Genomic DNA, 14,740 nt, shown 5'->3' on the forward strand with positions numbered 1-14,740 from the left:
CGCTTGAAAACAAAGCAATTTGGATGAAAAATTCTCAAAACGCACCGCATGGGCAATGAAAGGATCACACCTACCATAAGCAGATTCAGGCTTAATGTTTAATTTGACAGAAGTGAAATAAAAACATCTGATGAAGTCTCATTTTGATGGGGAAGTGCATGTTCTTCTTCGAGATTTTAGTGAAAATTGTTTAATATCCCAATTTTCTTGTGAATTTATTCAGTGGAATCTCTGATGAGTCAAATATCCTGAGCAGCGTGCACACTGTGACCCAAAACAGTGAGGAATTCTCAAATTCGGTGGTCAGTAATTTTGACAGATGTTTTTACGAAGCTGCAAAATTCAATTTTCCTGAGCTGCAATGGTGGTAATTTTTATAAATTTTCCTCCACCCACAAAAACGACCCCCTTCACGTAAAAGATTTTCACGGTAAATATTAACCCTAATAAACCCTCTATAACTTGGAATAGTTGCTTTTCGAAAAGACACTTACAGTGTGCAAAAATGCATAAAATATTACACATAAGAATTACGATTTTAGGCCCATTTTTTATTTTTGCTTTTTGGACCCAGGAAAAAGGGCCTAGGCTTCCAAGTTTGTCAGGAAATGTGAGATGTAGGACTAGCTTTTAGATTATATGTTCATGGATGAAATTCATTTAGTAACTTGGAAAAAAATCAACTTTTACGAAACTGCAACATTACGAAGGTGCAAAACCTTCCCCTAATAGCGTTACTTGTTGGAAATTCCAGAGTGCAACTTTTCAAGTTCTTCAACCATTTCAATAGGGAATTGTTGAGAAGGGGTTGGCTGCTTTCTTTTTTGGGGGGCGGATATGCCTTAAACCCCTTAAAACCCATTGAAAAGAGATGGCAAAGCGTCCTAACTTTGCGGAATGCTCAAATTCACGAGTAATTTTCGGTTTAATATCTTTTAAAAAATAGCAATAAAAAATTTAAAAATTAGTTAAGAATTTCGCATTGTTGCATGATTTTACTCTTTACTTTAAATAAAAGTTATTTTAATTACCTTTTAATTAAGATTATTGGCACTTTTAAATATTACCAATTGGAAATGATGTGGTCAGGTTAGCAAATTCAAGAAGGTTAGAAAATTTACATAACTGGAGGAGATTTCTCTCTAATAAGTTACAGAAACGCCGTAATATGTGCAAAATGTTAATAATAATAATGGTGGCACAACGTTCCATAGAGGAACTTTGGCCTTCCCGCAAGAGGAGTTCGGAACATCCATTATTATTTCAACTGCTCGAATTCCAAGAGAGAGCAGTTTCCACAATCGACTTTTTTTTCAAATTCTCACCATCCTAGCTGCCAAACGGTAGGAGATATCAACTTCCGGTCTGCGATGACCCCTCCTCAAATGACATTATCTCGAACCCAACCTCTTTATTTTTCCCCCTTCCCCTTTACAGCGTTTCCTATCCCCCAAAAATAGACAAAAATGAGTTTTTTCTAATTTTTCAAAAAATTGGCCTTGACGATTTCGTTCATTTTTGGATATGTTTTGGAGGTAGTCCAGCTGAACATTTCGTCCTTAGACATCTATTACCGGAAAAATCGTCATATTGAATTATTCAAGGTCAAAGCTTAATTTTCACCCGATTTGTTCAATTAATTAATTAAAAGGTTAATGATTTTTTGAAACCCTCTTCTTGAACAATTATCAACTTCAAGATGGTTTTGTGGTGATTTATAGACAAATTTAATTCGACAATAATTTTCTATACATCAGAAAACTTGCGAAAAGGTATATAAGGCAGAGCTCTTTTTCGGGAGTTCGAGCAGCTCGCAAAGCCTCGGACGCTTTGCCACCCCTTTTCTTATATGGGATAAAATTGTCAGTCCCATGCCCGTGGAATCAAGTGCAGTGAAACTCACTGGATGCAATTCGAACACCTTTAACGCCAGAAAAATCCTGGTTACCTAAAGGAGGTTTGAACCTGGGACTCTTGCATCATAGAGCGAGCGCCATTTCGCTTGACTTGACCCATTGAGTGCCTAGGAGAAACATTTGCAGCTTCGTAATCTTGCAGCTTCGTAATGTTGCAGCTTCGTAAAACTTGATATTTTTATGTCACCAAATGAATCTAACGCAGAGTCATATCAACTTGTCAGAAAATAAGTTGAATAGGTCGATTTTTTGCAAAATTCGTTGTTTTCGCTTTTCAGGTACTCCTTGAGACCCCCTACCTTCCCTATGAATATTATACCTGAAAATTAATTATTCCCAGCAGCATGTAAAATCTGAACTTGAAATCGCTGCAACATGTTGCTGACGCCAATTTCTCGGGCTATTTTCCGCGTAAACTGGTCCTAATGGCCTTGGCTTAGATCAGAAAAATTTCGTGTAATCAAAATTCACATTTCTATCTTTCTCAAACGTTTTGCATATGTCTATCCCACTCTTTCAGGCTCTTCTTATTCTTTTGAATTTCATATCAAATTTAATTTAGTTAAATCTAATTTTGAAAGCGAAAGAGTGAAATAGACTTATGTATTTTTTTTTTAAATTTTTCGTTGTTTACTTTTTATTTTAAACATAATTTTTTGCTTTTCTAAAGTGTTAAATCGTTAACACTGGTTAAATAAAACATGTCACTCTCCTTGTAATCTTAAGCACTTGTACAATATTCGAAACTAAAAATAGGAGGTGTATTTGACAGTTTCGTTAGGCCGCCAATGATATCCGTAAAAAAATCCTGTCCTAAATTAAGACCTATCATTTGAATCTTAGCATTAAAGTCCTAAGTAGTGTATATAGGTAGATGCTAATTAAGAGTCTTAATGCGAAGTCCCCTTATTCTGTGCCAGATGAGAGATTTAGAGTTAGGCAAAAATATGCGTAAGTGTATTTTCATATTTCCATTATAAGCATAATCCCCGGGCCCTCTGTATTAGCTTGGCAAATTTTCCGGTCATCGGTTTGTATGAACGATATATTTGCCTGAGCGGCCTTAGCTGTATCCAAAACATATTCGAAAATGAATGAAACCGCTGATTTCGAAAAAGGAAAAACCATATTTTTGAAAAAAAAGATCAGGAGATAATGACTTTTAATGGGGGTTACTAAAGACAGAAAGCCGATATCTCTTCTCGTTTGATTTCCAATCTGATGAAGTAAAAAGAACGGATTGTATACTACTCTCTCTTTGAGTTCGAGCAGTATAACGTTCTATTCATAAATTTTCAAACTTTCTTAAGCAACTGCAATAAAATCAACACTTTTCCCATACCGTTATTTTATTCTGAGATTTTCCCTAAAATTTACAATTATGTTGCAAAGCTTTTTCATCAACTGATGGATAAGGGTCTAAAAAATAGGTTACTGAAAAAAAGGCTAAAATCAACAAATATTAAAAGCAATCAAAGCTTTCAATTTCATTGTTAATTTTATCTCAATTTATTTTCAATGTTTTTTTTTCGAGGCTATTTTCTCTGAAAGAGGATTAACCTTTTTCCATTTTATATTTTTCCATCATTTCTCTTCCTGTTTGAGCAATTTGCTTCCAACCCCCCTATAACTTTTTCCAAATACACACACTGCCAGAATATTCACCCACATTTTACATACATATTCATTAATATTTATGGTAATTCATACTTCGGTCCTATTCTAGGGTAATTTAAATAGTAGGAATATACATATAGAACTGTACCATACACAGATTTTTGCCGTCATGTGCAGAAAAAGAATGACTTGATATTTAAATTCACTTCATCCTCTATTTCTCTACCCTCTGCCATTTACGTTTTTTTTTGGACCAAAAAATCATTTTAGTTAGCTGAAATTCTTTATTTTAGCTTTCAAGCAAATTTTAATTTAAACTTGACATACCATGCATTTTTTTCTTTGTCCTGCCTTCCTTTCCACCCCCCCCCCCCCTTCCCCCTGGGCAAATTTTCTTCATCACCAAATACTGGCTCTTCAAGGGTCATGACTTTTCCTTCCTATTACACTTACATTTTATAGCTTATGACAAAAATAGTTAAGAGCACATGGGAACATGAGAAAATGCTCGAAAATTTCATCATGTGTCATTTATTTGAGATTTAATAACCATAGCAATGATGATGTGAAATTGAATACACTCAATTCATGTGGCACACATTCCTCTGGATCTCTGAAATTCCAACCCCCCAAGGGGCAAAGTTCACATGAATTTAGGTTAAATATCCAAAGAAAATTTAAAAGGTGAAAAACTTTGTAAGAAGTGGGGTAATTTGTAACACATTGGTTTTTGTGAATAAAATCAAAATGGGTATTGAAAAATTTTCCTTAGCTACACCTCAGTAAGTTACCTATTGCAGAATCATATTATTGGAAAAGGGATCAATATAAACTTATCCCACCAAACCATGCACTGAATTCTAAGCAGTAGTGGCAGGTGGGGCTATATTGAAAATGCTATTTTTCGCTTATTTCTAACGAAAGCTAGATCTAGCTAATTTAATTTGAATGCACAAATGTTTTATCAATCTATATTACATCACGATAAAGCCCAGAGTTACAGATTCCTTTAGGAATATAATATGTAATAAAATTATGTTTTCAATGTATCCCCAGCTCAATATAGCCCCACCGCTCCATATATCGAATAAATAGGACGTTTGAAAGAAACTATCGATCAGAACTGCACATAATATTGGTCAATACGTAGGAGCTTTATTTATTTATTTATTTTTTTTATTATTGTTATTATATATATATATGACTGCTTTCGAGCTAGTGCTCTTGAAAGCATATTTCAGAAATACAAAGTTTAAAGGATTTCATATTTGAGTAGTAGCGGCCACCGCCGTCTTAGTGTCATATAAATAATGCCATAAATTAGTGCCATAAATAATGCCAGGCTAGACACATTTTTCGACGAGCTATCAAGAAAGATCTCCCAAGAGTGCATTTCAGGTTCTATACATAGCAGGAGGTGAGGCTGCTTTAGGCTATGGTACTGCATTGATATTCAATTTTTTCGCATATTGGTAAGGAAGATTGTGCTTTAACGTAATATAATTCAGCTCTACAAAACAATTGTGGAACTAAATAAGATATTTGAAATGTCTAGCTTCCTTTAAAAATATGGGAAAAATCGTATATCAATGTAGCTCTACAACTCAAAATAGCCCTATCTCTCCCTACACTAACAAACAGTTTAAAAGAAACAATTGTAATTTTACAATCTTCTTACGTAATGTAAATCTTATATACACTGAGAGAAATCTGAAAAAGTTAAAATAACATTCCGGAAATGTTAATTTTACCGAAATCGGTGTAAATATTACCCTTTTAGGTGTATTAGGGATTAAAGTTACCCTTTTTATGTTAATTATACCCTTAAAAATCCAATGTGCAAGTATATGCAGAAAACCCTCAACATTTGATTTTCTACATATTTCGAATAATATTTTGTCATTAATATCAATATGTCCATCTTTCTAAAAGTTTTTGTCCCGCTTTTTAAAATTTCGTCCATCTTTTCAAAATGTGTTGTTTTCTAATTTGATTGAATATTCCAATTAATTTGTTGAAATTTCTATTAAAAACTGTTGAGATTCTATTAGAATATTTCACAAGCAATCTCATGATGCAAAGAAAAGGAAAAAAATGTATTCGGCTTAAAAATGCATTTGAAATTGAACTTTTTCTTACGTGTTCACCTTTCCACAATTCACTCTACTGAAGAACAAGAATGAAATAGCTACTCATAGATCATTTAACTTTTAATGTTTGACCTTGAAAACCCGTTATAAGGAAAGATTAAACGGTATTTTTGTAAAATTTTAGAGAAACAACCCTGAAAATGATCATTATTTTCATAGATATTTCGGAAATCTTTTTTCTATTTCCAGTCAAATTTATTTCTTTATAAACCGATTGCTTACCGGTTATGAACCGCTTCATAATCGATAAGTAATTTTTAACAGAAAATCAATTGTATTACTGCTAAGCTATTTTGGGAGATCTTTTGATTGATTCGATGTATTCAATAAATCGGTTGTGAACCGGATAACTGAAAAATTATGCGAAAGTAAGACCGTCTTCAGACTAGAGGTTTAGCCCAGTTCCCGAAGGTCTCAAATCCTTAAACAGCAACCGATTTTATTGATTTTTCAAAATGTAATAGGTCATTTGCCCTTAGTAATCCAATTCTAAGTCAAAATTATCCAAAAAATCTTGACTGATAAGATATTAGAGAAGTTAAGCCATGCATATGGGTAAATCTTAAGTCTGAAGCCCCTATAAGTTTGAGGTACAGTGTCTAAGTCACGCAAGTCCCGAGTTCAAGCATTCCGCAAAGCTTTGACGCTTTACCAGTCCAAAATTTGAAAAATATTCCAATTTAACAATTTTCAAAGAGCATTCCGTGAAACTTTGTTTTCCTTGACTATTGCTTTTTTAATTAAAGACCAAAAAGACTTTTCCTATAAACAGTGACTCTTTCAACTAAAACTGTCCTTATCGAAACTTTTCAGACGTCCAGTTAAATCAAAGTTTTATTCACATCATGAAGGTGAAGTTTATATATAAAAGGCCTCGTAAATTTTCCGAGGACTTCACCTGGCTTGTTCAATTTAGTAAATTCCTCTTGAAAAAAAATATATATTCTCAATTTACCGTCAATCTCACTCACTTGCTGTGGGATATTCTATGGCTAAGATTCATTGCGTCATAAAATAGGATGCGAATAACCCCCTGATTTCATTCGAGTACCTAAATTACATCTTTCACATTTCACCCTCCTCCCGAATGAGTCTCCATTGTGTGTACTTGCTCTCCAAATACTAATTTATTTGTGGGCATCACGTACCATCTACCCAAGCAATCTTTTCGTCCTGCTGTATAGAGTTTCCTCTTTCTCTCCACAAAACCTCCTAGAACCTTCATCAGCACTTCCGGAGCACGCAGAAATGAGTGCCAAAGAGGATGAAAATGGTGAAATAAATACCGCCCACTTTTGGTGATATTGTACGCGAGATAATCCCAAAATTGTTGAAAATATCGACAGAAGATCTCCCCTACTTGAGGCACATATACACACCATCCTCTCCTCATACCAATTGATGTCACATCCAGATGGTCGGAAAATCCTTTTGCGTGTGATTATCTATGTCCAAGAGTTATACACTTCATAGCCGACATGTCACTTTCGATATAATTTGCCTATTCAATCACAAAATTGCACTAATGCCACACCCACCCATTGAATTATGTACAATTGAATACCAACCCCTGCAACTCAGTACTAATTGCCTCCCAGCATCCCAAACACATTCATTCATACAAAGAATGTAGAGTCAGCTATTGAATTATATTGTCCGCACTTACCACTAATTTACACGCAGAAAAAAAACCATTTTAAATGCATAATTAGAAGCCTAAAACCAAATATATCGTCAAATTCCATTTAGCATTAACCAAAAAAAAAGCATTTATAAATACTAATTAAAATTGTTTGAATTTTACTCATTAAATGCACAGCAAATAGCTGAGGCTTTGTAGAGGTTTTCGGGGGTTGTATAATTGCACAAAAAAAAAATGAAATATCACCAATGTTTCATGTTGTAATAAGTTTTGAAGAGAAATTGAAAATCATGTTAACACCACTCCCATCTTTCCCATTTCACTTTTCATCGTATGTAATTGGCTATAGACTAAATGTACTTTAACCACTAAATGAACCAAAATCCATTTAGAGCTTTCAAAAGTAATTTTGCTATGTGATTATATACCCAAAAAATCACTAAATATTTGGCAAATGCTTGCAGGCTAAAAATTAACGAATAAATTTCTATTAAAGCAAAGTTCATTCACTATTAATTACTGATGTAAACCCTCTAACAGTATTTTCTTTAATATGCAAAAAAACGATAATTAATGGTCCAATAAACTAAAAAAAGCCATCCGTTCTTCATTCCGCGATTTGAGTAGTACATTGAATTACAGTATTACGGTACTTCAATTTTAGAAATGTTTTACAATGAGAGAAATCCGAAAAAGTTAAAACAACATTCCGGAAATGTTAATTTTACCCTGCAGTATTGATCCGAAATCGGTGTAAATATTACCCTTCTTAGGTGTATTAGGGGTTAAAGTTACTCCTTTCATGTTAATTTTACTCTTAAAAAGGTGTAAAATTAACATTAAAAATGTTGATATATGTTTACACATAAAAAGTGTTAACGTTCTGAGGAAAAAAGGTTAATCGCATCCTCTTTTTTCCTCAGTGATAGCTCGACATTTCGTCCTTATACGAAAATACCGTTGAATCATTCCTAATAACGATTTTTCAAGTTTAAAGGTTTAAAAAGCTTTAGAGAGCGTATTTCTCATGCAAATGATATCATGCTTGGGTTCGTTGGAAAGGTCTTGGAATTTCTAATAAATCTGAACCCGTTCCAATCGGTTATGATCCGGTTCATAACCTATAAATAATTTTTGTCCGAAAATGAATTCTATTACTGCTCAGCTATTTTAAGTATACTTTTCAGTAATTTAGAAATCGATTCAAATAGCTTATGAGCTAGTAAATGGTAATTGAAAAATGATGTGAAAGTACTTTTGAGATATAAGCATCCAAGTCTTCAATTCTAGCGGTTCGAGAATTTCGCAAAGCATCGGACGCTTTGCCACCCATTTGTGATTGAAAGTAAAATCAGGTAAATTTAATAGATAAATCAGTTCAAAATGTATCATAAATTATATTATGATAGTGTTTTTGCATTAAAAGGACACCGGAGCTTTGTTAGAGCGCTTTTTATAAAAAAAAAAATGCTGAGGAAATAACTATTTTCTCGAAGTAAACACCTTACTGCCTATTCATTGAAATATTTATCAGACTGATACATACATTTTTTTCGAATTATACTTAATTAAAAATGTAATTTGCTGGCTAATCTGCCATGTCGCCAATAAACATTTTTTTGTTTGAAAAGATTCCCCAGAAAAGCTATGCAAGCCATTGTGAGGAGACCTCGGCCTCGAGGCAGACCTAGGACAAGGTGGCTGAATCAAATTCAGAATCTTGCCTTGGAACGCCTCGGGATCGAACTCGAACATCTTCCTGAAGTGGCGGAGGACCGACAGGCGTGGGCTGCTAGATTGGATGTCATGGGCCCGCGACCCCAATAGGGATAAGCGGTTGAAAATGAATGAATGAATTGTTTGAAAATATGTGATTTAAATATGAGAAAATCGTAAAGTATAAAATAATTTGATTGAAAATATGAAATTTTGGCTAGAAATAAAATATAAATATTAATTAAAATATCGATTTATGGTTAATAAAGAAACATTAACAAACTGAATAGATATTAAAAAACTTTTATTGGTTAAAATCTCAATTAATATAATTGGCATTATTAAACCGTTTAATTTTCTAATTATAATATTATAATAGTTTATTCGTAATTTGCGGTAAAAATCAACATATTTAAAATCTTAATTTCTATAAATCCTAAGCTTAAGGGGTTACGTATGTTATGAAGACTAAAAAAAAACAATATTTCTCTAATCTTTTTTTTAACATAATAAAAATTTATTTGCTTCAAGCTCTTAGAAAAGTACAAAATGTAATGCATTTTTAGAAATTTAAATATAAAAATTTTAAAAATTCAGAAAAACATATCTAATTTCAAGAAAAAAAAAACATAATTTTCCGTGGACAAGTTTCTCTGAGTTCATTCATCGGAAATCCAAAAATCAAATATATCCTGTTAGCTGAGAAGTTAAGCCAGTCCTTGAACGAAGTATTTTATGTTTTCTTGATCATAACTTATTCTAAAAGACGAAACATGGTGTAAAAAACGACAAAATGGTTATTTTTTAGACAAAGTTCTTCCAAAGATTCAATTTTTTTTCAAAAATACTTAGTTCAAGGACTAGTTTGACTCATCAGATAACAGGAGATATTTGGTTTGTGTATTTCAGATGAACCAATTCTGAGAAAACTTGTCTACCGGAAAGTATGATTTTCAAAGAACTTTCCGAAAACCCAGTCCCGAAGGCTCAATTTTTAAATGTTTTAAATAAAATTTTTAGAAATTATAGTTAAAATGTAGCTAAATTTATATCCCTAAGAGCTTAAATTCAATAATTTTTTAACCCATGTAACCCCTTATTGTCCAGGCGGTCTAGGCTTACTTTTTATCCTTTTCGCATATTCAGCGCATCAGCCAAAAGTTTCTTTACAAAACTATATTTGAGAAAGCAGATGAAAAACATCACTTTTTAAAATTTTTCTTCCTGCAAATGAGTTGCCTATAATCCGTAGATCTTATTCATATATTTCGAATCAATTAATCCATTTTATTTCATATAAAAAGTAATTGTTTTCCAAAAGTTGAGAATTTTTCATGCGTCAAAAGTTTGTTGCCTCATTTGAAAAAGTTACTGAAAATGGTTAAATGCGTACATCCAACATAAAGTTATCCAGTTATATTCTTAAGTTATGTAATTTGAGAGGAAAACGATCGGTTTACACATTTTTAAAGTTTCTAATGGTAAATATATGCATATAAAAGTAATGATAAATTATAATTAGAAGTAATGTGTTTTTGTTAATTTATAATTTAGGTTTAAGTGCCGAGTGAACTCGATAAAAGTTTTATAATTGTCAAAAATCGGATTCGACGGATAACAGTGCTCTCTGAATGGAGTTTGACTTGGAGTTAGAGCAATAATTACGATAAAACATTTACATTATCGGTCATACAGACAGCAAGCTCTCTGATTATTTACAACCCCTTTTACTCTGAATAGTAAAAAAAAACAACTCTAGAAATTAGTTTTTCATTTTAATTACTATACAGTTTTCAACCATTCATTTGTAACTACACAATTTAATCTCTTTTCTGGTAAGTCATTGGAGTGCAATAAAACATTTGTTCAATGAAATAAATCACATTCAATGGTTAGTTTAGTTATATAATAAGATGGCAGCAGTAAGCACAAGAAGTACATATGCTGTATCTGATAATGTACTTATAGCCTGCCTTTTTCAAAGTAAATTGAAAGAGACTCTTGAATAAATATCTAGCGAAAATTGCACCCATGTTTTGCTGTAAAATCCATTAAACTCGTGTATCTTTTGCCTTATTGAGACAAAATGAACTTGTAGTAAAATTTACGTAAGTACCAGGGACGATATATACATCGTTGAAGTAGTAAAGCGCTTTTTCGTGTTAAAATCCTTTATATAGGTATGTATTTTATTTGATTTTCTCACCCTTTTTGATGCCATGAAATATTTAAAGCAACGTCTTACTTCTGAAGATCCCAATTTTTCCTATTAAATATTACACTGGTTGCACTTGAATTTATTTTAAAGGAATTATAAAATTTCTAGTGTTGTTTGTTTGTATTATAAATTTTAAAAATAATTGATTTTACTTTAAATTTAAATTTAAGCACATAAATATTATTCATATTTAAAAAGTTTCTCTGTCAACGTTCAACCCATTTGTAGTTGATTCTTTTAACGGCAATGCAAAATTATATAAAAATGTTTGTTGTTGTTCTTGAAACCCTCTCATATTCTCATAAAATATATATTTTCGCACATTCTCTATGTACGAAAACTGTGTGAAAAACATTTATATACATTCTCCAATATCATCGTGATGAAACAGCACAACAAAAGAACCCTCGTTTGCTTCTCCTTCTTTTACCCATGGTCTTTGACGTTGCTTTTCCCCATTTTTTTTTTTAGCAAAAAGGAACAGGAACAAGAAGTTTTAGGAAAAAAGTTATATGTTTAGAAAGGTGGCATCATGCCAATCAGGAACTGTCGAAAAGTCACCCCGCTGACAGAGAAAGGCCCATATATTTCGCGCGCTTTTTTTTCTTTGGTTACCCACAACAACCCCAAGAAAACGCAAAGGCAAGAGATATTTGGAAAAGAGTATGAGTTCTTTTTTGTTACTCCCCCTATCCCGGAAATTGGATGCGAAATGAGGAAAGTCAAGCTGCCACTTACTTGATTCGATTGTAGACAAGCAATTCTGCTATGTCACGACCCAACCTCGAGTACGTGGTCTCCACAAATACAAGTACTTTAGGATCGATACGGAGTCTCGCCTCTGAACGATGATCAGGCGCCGTAGAACCTTCCAGCGGAACCTTTCCGTTTATCATTCGGCAATTCACTAACGGAGATGGCCTGGTGTCACGATGAATGAAACTGAAAGATCAACAAGTGCAAACATGGATTTTTTGAAATAAAAAACTATAGTCTAAGCTCTAAGCTCTTAATAGTGAAAACTAAAAATATTAATTAATTTTCGTAAAATGCTCGACAGGCAAACAAATGTGACGAACAAATGACAAAATTTTACGAACATTTTTTGTGTGTTTACGAACATTTACGAACAAATGTTTGTAAAAGTACAAACAATGTTCTTCAAATGATCATGTTACGAACAATGTTTGTGAAACAGTACAAACTTTTACGAACTTGTTTGTGGGTTATACGATTCACGAGCAATTTGTAGCTCCCCCATAGGAATTCACAAACATTTACGAACTTTTTTACAAAATATTTCTTTTTCTGTGCATAAGAAAGTGAAGACTGACATTATGTTAACATTTGTAACACTGAAATTTCATCAGCAAATAATTCAGCCACATTTTTAGTCCATATACGAAAATACCGTTGAATCATTCCGAATACGGTTTTTTACGGTCAAAGGTTAAAAAGGTTCGAAAAATCGTATTTATCAACCGAATGGTATCATGTTTGTTAAGATCGTTGGAAAGGTCTTGGGATTCATGACAAGTCTGAACCGATTTCAATAGGTTCTAAACCGATTTATAACCGTTAATTAATTTTTATCAGATACTCAATTATATTACTGCTATGGTGTATTTTGGGTAATATTTTGAGTAATTTACAAATCAGGTCAAATTGATTGTAAAGCGGTAATGAATCGGGTATGATCCGATAAGTAATTTTTGTCCGCAAATCAGTTCCATTACTCTTAAAACTTTTTTGGGGAATCTTGAGAGTTCATATCGGTTTGAGAACCGGAAAACGGTAAATGGTGCGAAAGTACTTTTGAGGTAAAAGCATCTAAGTCACGAGTTCGAGCACTACGTAAAACTTGGGACGTTTTGCCACCCCTTCTATCAATAAACAAATTTCTTCATCGAAACAATTTAAGTGTAACCCCAGGGGGATACATTTTGGTTAGAATTATTGTACAGATATCTGTGATTTTTCATATAGATTAAGGAAGTGTCTATAAAGATTAGTCTTGTAAGGAAGTAATGTATACATATTTTTCCCTTAATATCTTCTTCACCGTGTAACCAAATTTTAATAGTAATACCATCAAAGTTACGAGTTTGGGTATTCCGCAAAGGTGGTACATTTTGCTATCTCATTTTATTATAGTGTTTATATGATGCATATATTTAATGATTCGATTCATCAAGCACAAAAACGACGGCAATTAGTTTAAGGTTTTACCGCGAGTAATAGGGACATTTAAAAGCCTTTAAGGATCATTAAACGTGATGACCATAAAAAAGCAGAAGAACCAAAGCTTCACACGTCATAAAATTTTTCTATCGATGAATTTACCATAAATTTTTGCAGATAATTGCCAAATGAAATGCTTCATAAGTTATTTCCCTAAAATCACAGTGAAAACGATATTTCCTTTTATTTTTATGAAGCAAGTTATATATAATTTTGTAAATATGAAAATCTTCAAATATCTTCTGTACAACAAAACTTTTACAAATGCAAGAAGCAATTATTCATTTACAGTTCAAAAGATATTTTCTGGTTTAACACAACAAACAGATATACACACGGTATACAAAGGAAGAAAAATCGAATTCAGTTTGGTGGCTAAAGGACGATATATCAACAATAAATGAAAAATTTTTCCTGAGATATAGTGCCTCAAGTACATTTTGAATACATTTTTTACTCTTTTCAATGCTCTTCTTGAATGCCGTGCTTTTTTTTCATATCAAAAATACATCATCCACAATTCTTCGGTGAATATTTTCTCAACTATTTTTCACTCCATATCACAACGAACTTTGACTATTTCCCCCACGAAATAATCTTCTTTTGCATTACTTTTTTTGACCAAACACGAGGAATAACACTTTAACATAGACAGACTCTTGACAAATGTATAACCGTCTTTAAATTTAAGCAAAATTTTTCAGATAGGGGAGACTGGGGCACATGTAACCATTTTCGATAGATGCGAATTTGAGGTGATTTTCCAAGGACACCGTGATTTTTTGGAAAATATTTCTTAGCTCATGTTTTACCCTTGGGTATAGGCAATTCGTCGAGGGTAATGCGGATGCTGGAAAACAATTGAGTTTTCCATAAAAATAAAATTTGTGTCACTGTGCATTTTTCACAAAATACCTGGGGTAGAAGTAACCACTTTCTGGGGAGGATGTAAACACCTTTTTTCCCACCCTTGAAATTAACTTTGCACCACTTTCGATTATTTTAATTATTTAAGAGATATATAAAAACTGTATATTTTTGAAAAAATCACGACACTTTTTACAAAGAATAATTAAAATAGCAAAAAAAGACATTTTTCAATGGATTTTCCCCATATTTTGACATCATGTGACTTTTTATTGAACACAGCGCCACCAATTTTTTTCGTAATCTATAAATTATAGATATTTCGCATGAAGGTCAATTTCCCGCTCTTTTACCTACTCATTTTGTGAAATTG

At 32.7% G+C, this 14,740-nt stretch overlaps 1 protein-coding gene across 1 annotated transcript in view; it reads right to left on the minus strand.

Moving 5' to 3' along the window:
- The window catches only part of LOC129803880 (bifunctional heparan sulfate N-deacetylase/N-sulfotransferase), a 195,440-nt gene that overhangs the window by 62,993 nt on the left and 117,707 nt on the right, over nucleotides 1-14,740 (minus strand). The window contains exon 3 of the mRNA XM_055850745.1: nucleotides 11,998-12,201. Coding sequence (XP_055706720.1) covers nucleotides 11,998-12,201 — 204 coding nt within the window. The remainder of the gene's footprint in view (nucleotides 1-11,997; nucleotides 12,202-14,740) is intronic.

The sequence above is a fragment of the Phlebotomus papatasi genome, chromosome 2, assembly GCF_024763615.1.
Source record: "Phlebotomus papatasi isolate M1 chromosome 2, Ppap_2.1, whole genome shotgun sequence".
NCBI lineage: Eukaryota > Metazoa > Arthropoda > Insecta > Diptera > Psychodidae > Phlebotomus > Phlebotomus papatasi.